The sequence below is a fragment of the Poecilia latipinna genome, unplaced genomic scaffold, assembly GCF_001443285.1.
Source record: "Poecilia latipinna isolate Pla-1442-1.1 unplaced genomic scaffold, P_latipinna-1.0 Scaffold3940, whole genome shotgun sequence".
In the NCBI taxonomy this organism is placed as follows: Eukaryota; Metazoa; Chordata; class Actinopteri; order Cyprinodontiformes; family Poeciliidae; genus Poecilia; species Poecilia latipinna.
In genome coordinates, this window is record NW_015116556.1 from 1 (window position 1) to 7,322 (window position 7,322).

At 49.1% G+C, this 7,322-nt stretch overlaps 2 protein-coding genes across 3 annotated transcripts in view; one reads left to right on the forward strand and one right to left on the reverse strand.

The window, feature by feature from the left end:
- Nucleotides 1–511: 511 nt before the first annotated feature.
- LOC106941928 (polyadenylate-binding protein-interacting protein 2-like) lies at nucleotides 512–2,489 on the reverse strand. Its single transcript, XM_015025082.1, has 4 exons — nucleotides 2,355–2,489; nucleotides 2,054–2,195; nucleotides 1,114–1,308; nucleotides 512–1,038 (listed from the first exon to the last, which is right to left on the reverse strand). The coding sequence occupies exons 2-4, from the start codon at nucleotides 2,189–2,191 to the stop codon at nucleotides 973–975; spliced, it is 399 nt and encodes a 132-aa protein (XP_014880568.1). The 5' UTR covers nucleotides 2,192–2,195; nucleotides 2,355–2,489; the 3' UTR covers nucleotides 512–972.
- A 399-nt stretch (nucleotides 2,490–2,888) lies between these two features.
- Nucleotides 2,889–7,322, forward strand: part of LOC106941927 (matrin-3-like) — a 9,183-nt gene continuing 4,749 nt past the window's right edge. The window contains exons 1-3 of one of the 2 annotated variants that reach the window (XM_015025081.1): nucleotides 2,889–3,114; nucleotides 5,434–6,135; nucleotides 6,532–6,593. In XM_015025081.1, coding sequence (XP_014880567.1) covers nucleotides 5,497–6,135; nucleotides 6,532–6,593 — 701 coding nt within the window. In that variant the 5' untranslated portion in view covers nucleotides 2,889–3,114; nucleotides 5,434–5,496. The remainder of the gene's footprint in view (nucleotides 3,115–5,433; nucleotides 6,136–6,531; nucleotides 6,594–7,322) is intronic. The other variant, XM_015025080.1, reaches the window with a different exon arrangement.

Consider the following 7,322-nt stretch of genomic DNA (forward strand, 5'->3'; position numbering starts at 1 on the left):
AGAAAAATAATCCCCACATTCCCTGGAGGATCCGTAGAAACTAACCGAGAAGGAGCTTTTTTTTCTTTTTTAAAGTTTCTTCCTTTAAAAACCTGTTTTAGTCCAGATAACTGACTGAGTGTGACCGTGTCTGCAGTGCAGACTTAGTCTTTCTGATGCTTTTCTATGTTTGGCCGTTTTTGTACCTCTTCCTGGAACAAACGTCTTTTTACAGAACCATAAGTTCATCTGATTCACTGAGGCCCGATGGGCCGGAGTTGATTCTGAAGGTCCAGGTCCATCCACAGACAACAGCGCCCTCTGCTGGACAGCACTGAAAGGTGCACTCATCCTTTTCCCCAAATAACTGATTAACGAGTGAAAATGGGCCAATATCTAATCATTTAGGGTGCCGGACAGAACCGGCGGACAGAACCAGACCCAGCCGCTTTTCCTCAATAAACATTTATTTTCATCACTACTTTAAGAAAAAATAGATTTTTTTTTTTTTACATATTTTTCTTTATCAGACTTTTTTTTACAGAACATTAGAAAAAGTTTAAAGACGTTAGGAAGTAAAGCAGCAGAGCCACGCAAAGGATTCAGGGAAAAAACGAGAGGAAAGACTGACAGAACCAGGTCGGGTGGGACTCTGATTGGATCAGGCTGCATCACACCTGGTCAGGTGAGGAGAGTCAGGACAGAACCTGAAGGTCGTTCTGGAGCGGGTTCCAAAGGTTCAGGGGAGAACAGGTGACAGAAACAGGAAGGAGCTGGTTTACATTCAGAGAGTTTCCTCAAACAGACAGACAGATAGGTGACCCCAGGCGACCCCAGGGGAGGCAGCAGACGTGGTGAGAAGAGATGCGAGGCGACAGCAGAACTTTGGCAACAGGTGAGGCTGAAGGTCCAAGCGGCGGCTGGAGAACGGCGGACTTCCTGCTGATGATGTCACAGAGCAGGCTGGGGAGAGGCTGGGGTGGAGCTAAGGGGTCACAGGTTGTGCTTCTGGATCCCCGGGGTGAACTCCTTGGCGTTTGGATTCAGGCTGCTCCTCACCTGCAGGAGGAAAAGGAGTCAGGGACAGGAGGCGGGCCCCCAAGGCGTTCCTGGCTCCCGATTGGCTCAACTCACCACCACTTCCAGGTCAGAGGTGTCGGGGCGAATGTCCGGGTCCAGAACCAGCAGGCTGATCTGGTCCTGCAGCTGAGTCACACCGCCGGGGGGGAGGTCTCTGGACGGGATGAACCACTCCCACTGCTCCTCCTCATCCAGCATCTGCTGGAAGCAGCGCTCCATGAACTCCTCCTCCCACAGCTCCTCCTCCACCTGGGCCGGGACCAGTCAGTACCGATCAGAACCAGGCAGGCAGAGAGACCGTGTTCAGAGCTTCTGGTTTCTATTCTTCAGCTTCAGTAACTGTAAAATATTCCCACCCTGAATCAACTAACTGCATACTAAACAAACTAAACGTTTGAGCCAGCTGAAATATATCCCACTTCTTTTATTAAGTTTTTCAAGTTGTCGAGTTAAGCAAATATAAATAAAGTAAGTTTGGCTTCACTGACTTCAGGGTCTTTAACCAGAACTGGGTCTTTAAATGGAACTGGGTCAGTTCTCTTCAAATGCTTCATGATGCATCAGTTATCTTCAAATGAACGCGATGACGATGCAGCAAAGGACTGTGGGAGAAAGATCTGGCATGGAAAATATCGGCCATAACAGCAATATAAATATCAGTATCGTTCGGTTTTTCACATCGGTGCATTTCTACAGAACCCGACCATTGTGACTGGGTTGGGTTCTGGATGTTGATCGAACATTGAGAAAAACTAGAAACCTCTGGAGTCCAGGAGGTTCTAGCAGGACCCGGCTTAAGCCCGACCCAGAGGTTTGACAGCCGGTCCAACTTAGTTAGGAAAGGGACCAGAATCCAAGACTCTAGACGGTTCTGGATCAGATTTAACATGGAGAAAACTGCTGGCGCCACCAAATTCCTTCAGAACCTGAACCAGCTGACTGTACCGAGTCGGAACCGGCACCGCGGGTCTAAACACCGGCTCCAGTTATTCACCTGTCTGTTGAACTCCTCCTCGTTCTCCATCCACATGTACTCCGCAAACGGATCCTCCTCGGAACCGAACTGGCTGCTGAGGACGACCTCTCCGGTACCTGTGGGGGTGGGGGTGGTTCCGATGGTCGGGTCCTTCATGTCTCTGCGGACGGGTGAAGGAGGTGGCCGTTAGTCAGGCCGCCCCGGGCGGCCAGGCTGGCCGTGAGGGCCGCTGACTCACCAGGGGCAGGGGACCCACACAGCTAGCCTGAGAACACAGAACCAGAACCAGGTCAGAACCTCCACTAACTCCGCTTCTTACCTTTTAACACCCAGCGAACTAATTTATTCGACGCTAAAACTCTCCAACGCCCAAAGAGCAGAAAAACTCCTCCGGAACCGAAATGGCTGCTTAGCTTCTGTTTGTTTACATCTACTATGTCACTGAGGGTTGCCTTCTGATTGGCTGGAGGGGCATGCTGCCTTCACGGTCCGTTTGATCTGTTAGGAAATAGAACATGGAGTTCCTGATAATAAGTTAGAAGAAAACATTTAAATATCTGTAGACCTGATCAAATCTTCTCGATGAGTTAAAATATATCTGAGGCTGTTTCAGTGATACATGAGGAAGGAAACTGTGGGATGAATGAGCCTACGACCTCAGATTCAAACCCTAACTGGTGCTGGCAAACGCCACGGCAGAAGTAGGTCAACACAACGGCTCCGCACTATTTCACCTCCGGAGAGACAAATGGTGCGGCGGGTGGGCGTGGTTGGCACACAGTTTCAAACAGCGTAACAGCCGGTACCCGAACACCTCTAAGATCCGGTCAGATCCACGGGTGAACCATGATATGACCGATGTAAAAAGAAGATGTCAACGTTCTCAGATCAAGAATAAAGCCAGTCCAGGGACGAGTTTAGACTGTTTTAGGGGTGTCCCAGCATCCGTAAAGTAGAGGAGAAAAGGCTGTTGTGGGAAGACTCCAGCAGGGGCGCTAACAGGAAGTGGTGTAACGCCAAAGGCGAAGAAGAAGTAGCATCAGCCGTGGCTAATCCGCGTCTTGTCTCGAAAATTTGTGGTAAGTTAATAAATCCATAAAGCGCATGCATTTACTGTGTTTCTGCTTAATGACAATGAAGCAGTAATGACATGGAACCATTGGGTTTAGGTTCGGGTTTTTAGAAAGGATTTTTTTGCCCAAAAGCGGGAAATAATGCCTTGTGTTAGCGTCCAAAGCTAACATTAGCTTCTGTTATTAAAGCTAAACTTTTAAACCTTTTTTATTATTGAGTTGTTTTTTTTTAAATTTCTTCCACTGTTCGCTGAAGTGATTAGATTTTATGTAATTCAAGGAGAAATGACTCGATGACTTTTAAACTGTTTTTATTTGCTGCTATGTTTCCGGACGTTATCTTAGCAGGAAGCTAACGGTCAGCTTACACCGAACAGATTTGCTTTCTACCGCTGAGTTATGGAAATATTTCAGACTTTATTCACCTTAAAATGAACATATATGGATTCTAGAGTTGATTTACGGTTTTATCCATCGATTATTGAATTTAAGTTTCTATATTTTTGTTGCTCGGCCCTGGTGAATAAGTTGCCATTAAATATTAGGCAAGCGTCTTCTGTTGCTGTTTTTGTCTCATTTCTTTTCAGTGACATTTCACGCAATGCGAGTCTGTCGTTTTCTATTTTATACATTTGTATTCTTTTTAGTACGTTATATTTTGTTTGCTGTATGTTTTTATCTGCTTTTACTGTATAGCACTTTGGGTAAACGTATAGTTTTTTAAATATGCTTTATGGATTGGATTGTGGTTTCCTGACTCCAGTATCTATATCAGCAGGATGAGTCTCCTTGGTTTCAGGCTGGAGTATTTCTTTTTTATCTCTAGTTATATATTTTCATTTAAATGGTGAGTATTAACAGAGAGGATATGCAAAGGTTTATAGACATGGAGAACTGGCAGCAAATCGGTCAAAGGGTCAGATTGACCCGAAGACTTTTGGTTCTATTGGAGTCTGGTTACAAATCCTCAAGCCAGAACCAGAACCAAGCCAGTTCTGTTAGAATTCAATAATAATAATAATAATAATAATAATAATAGCAGCTTTATGTCTCAACCTGTGATCTTGACTGGAGCAGCAGGAATTTAACTCGCATCTTCCTCCTTCAAAACGCTGCTGGCGATGCTCCAGAGTCAGAAAGTTACCAGGTTTAGTTTCTCTAAAAGCGTTTTTCCACCGGCAGGTCGTCCTCTAACCGGTTAATACCTGGTCCGGTTCGGTCTGGTTCTACCCCAGGTAGCGGGTGGGCCGTGAGCAGCGGCAGCTGGGGTCGGCTCTCCTCTCAGGAATGAAGAACCTCCTGGTTCTGATTGACCCAAATAAATCCAGATATTTTTTTTTATCTTGTAGAAATGCATTTCTGGCCCAAACATAAGAAGACCCGGTTCAGCTGATTATTTCACTATACATATGAATTTAATTACTTTCTGGCACTTTATTATTTTTTTAAATATACATCCTTTTGGATTTATGTAATGCGGACAAATGATGTAAACCAATAGCCACGCATGAACTTTATTTATTGTTTTATATCAATGGGAAAATAAAACTGACATGACAAGTTAATTTAGTTCTGGTCTTTCAAACTGCAGCCGTCAGGAAGCTGAGCAGCTGCAGCGTTTCTCTCTTCTCCATTCTGTCTTCTTCAGAGCTGCTACTTCATTCTGCTGCTAAACCTACCGCTCCTCCGTACTGAGCAGCTCTGGTAGCAGATAGCAGCATGACGTAAATCACCAGCCAATCAGTGAAGGCGGCCAGCAGCCAATCAAATTGCCTCGGTGCTGTACCTGGCTAGGTGCAGTTAGTGCTACCCCTGAAGTAGGAACCACGGTCTGTGAACAGCCGGGCAGAACCGCGCCGGATATACTAATGGGAAGTGAATCTGGCCGGGACCAAACTGGTACAGAACCGGTTAGAGGCAGCCTGGTGGAGAGGGGCCTTAGGACGGGGTCAGTGGAACCAGCCGGGGTTATTCCTCCTGCTTGCTTGTTTTCCTGACTTTAGGACTACCACACGTTTAGATTCTCAGTTTGAATTTCTTGACTTTTCTCGTGTGTCTTGAATCTCTGAGCTGTAACTGTGGTTCTGTAGAGCCGGGTCAGGTGATCCAGGAACTGCCAGCTGGGAGCAGGAGTTTTCAGTGTTCTAGACGTTTCCAGCTGGTTAGCGCTGAGTCGATGCTGAAGACGCGCCGACCGGCGCTGCAGCGGCTGTCTGCAGGGTTTGACCTTGGCTCTGGTTGACTCTTGACCTTGGCGCCGGAGCGTCGGCCCCCAGCCGGTCTCTGGGTCTTTCTGAAGGTTGTCTCTGCTTCGTTGTGTCTCAGCAGAACGCCGAGCTTCTTCCGGAGAAGAGGAGTTTCAGCCTTTCGGCCGCTTGGCTTGAGGTCATGGCTCAGCAGGCCGACGGAGCCCAGACCCCGTTCTCCGTGGGGCGGGGGCTCAACTTTAACATGGCCGAGCAGGCTCCCGGCCGCCAGATGGGGGGCGGGGCCTCGGGTGTTGGGATGGGCGGGATGGAGGGCCTGGATGGTGGCGGTGGCCAGATGACCCGGCGCGGCGGCGGCGGCGATGGGCCTCTTGGGCGCCACATGAAGCTGTTCTCCAGTCTGGGCCTGTCGCCCTCTGACCTGGACGCTCTGGCCCAGATCCCTGACGAGGACATCACCATGGAAACGCTGCCACGCATCCTGATGCAGCTGAAGAGCCGCAAGGGGGCGGCAGGAGAGCGCGGGGCGGCGGCCTCAGAAGCAGCTTTCCGCGGAGGACGGGACGGCTGGGACCCGTCTCCGGGTCAGGCTCGGAACCAGTCCTCCGGAGACTTTGGCTTCGGCTCCATGCGGGACGGCTACGGCTCCGGCTCGGGGTCGGGGTCCGGCTACGGCATGGGGGTGTCGTCAGACCCCCTGTTCATGCAGAGGAGGATGGGCGCGCCTTCCAGCGGGAAGATCCAGGACTTCCTGGGGGTCGCGCCCCCCATGTACCCCCACGTGTGCTCTCTTTGTGACTTTGACGTTCATTCCTCCATGGTGAGTACGCCCACTGCTTCTCTAACTGTTAATGTGTGAGCTGTCAGCTGCCGCGGGGTCTCCCCCCCATGTTTCTAGGGGCTGCAGCTCCAGGTAGCTTCATCCGCTCTGGGCTCCTTCATCCCAGTTAGCGCCGGTTGCTCCAGGTTCTGGTCCGGCCCGGTCAGAGTGGCAGCTTTGCCTCGGCCTCTTGTTCTGCTGGGATCCGGACCGACGGAACCACGATCAGCTTTTCCTCCAGAACCCGGAGCAGCTCAGAACTGGCCGATTGGACCTTTACCAGCCACAGCAGAACGGTCCTGCTGCTCTGGGTTCTTCTCATAACCCGGTTCTGTTCAGAGGTTCTGAAGCGACTGATCTGGGTTCTGCTGCTAACGACGCTCTCTCTGCCTGCAGGAGTGGAACCATCACACAGCCGGCCTGCGCCATGCGGAGAACCGACGCCGCCTGCTGGACATGTGAGTCAGAACCGGAGCCGGGTCCCGGTTCAGAACCGGAGCCGGGTCCCGGTTCAGAACCGGAAGGTCAAATTGTTGTTTAAAGGGCCGGTGTTACATAAAACCAACTTTTTGATTTTCCATCATGTTTTTTTGCTCTGATTTTTTCATGCTTGAGAAGTCCATTAATCTCCATGGCAACCATTCAGCTGCTAAACGCCTGGTGGGCCTAGCCCCGCCTTCAAGGTGAAGCTCCTCCTCCTCTCAGCTCCTCCAGACTAGCCAGCAGCAATTGGCAAACACCTGCTGAGGTCGTTATAAGAGCTGCTGCTCGGAGCAATGCTGGTAAAACATTAAAGGGTTAAAGAGGAGTCATGTTGGGACGACTTCCTGGAGGCGGAGCTTCAGGAGAAACAGGAGTTTTTAAAGAGACGGAGGAACAATTTGAATATGTTAAATCAGGAAGTCAAATTCTTTTTAAATCATATTTGATGTATAAAACATTTTATAACAACTGAAGGTGACATAGTGACTGGATTATGATGTAATTTGACACTATGTAGCTGGAAAATCCATCATTCTGGCCCTTTAAGAATCTGCTGTTAATAACTTTATTCTTAATGTCCTTCATATCTCCTGTTGATTTCTCAAAAGGTGCATGAATAGATTAGAAATGTCGTCTATTGGCCCTCAGCAGCGACTCTCAAACAGAAAGCATTATCACAGTGATGCTGTTGCCATGGTGATGTC

Coding starts and splice junctions, on each gene's coding strand:
- LOC106941928 (XM_015025082.1), bottom strand. CDS start 2,191: ATGAAGGACCCGACCATCGGAACCACCCCCACCCCCACAGGTACCGGA. Junction 1,309..2,053: donor AGGAGGAGTTCAACAGACAG/GTGAATAACTGG, acceptor GTCCCGGCCCAG/GTGGAGGAGGAGCTGTGGGA. Junction 1,039..1,113: donor CCTCTGACCTGGAAGTGGTG/GTGAGTTGAGCC, acceptor TTCCTCCTGCAG/GTGAGGAGCAGCCTGAATCC.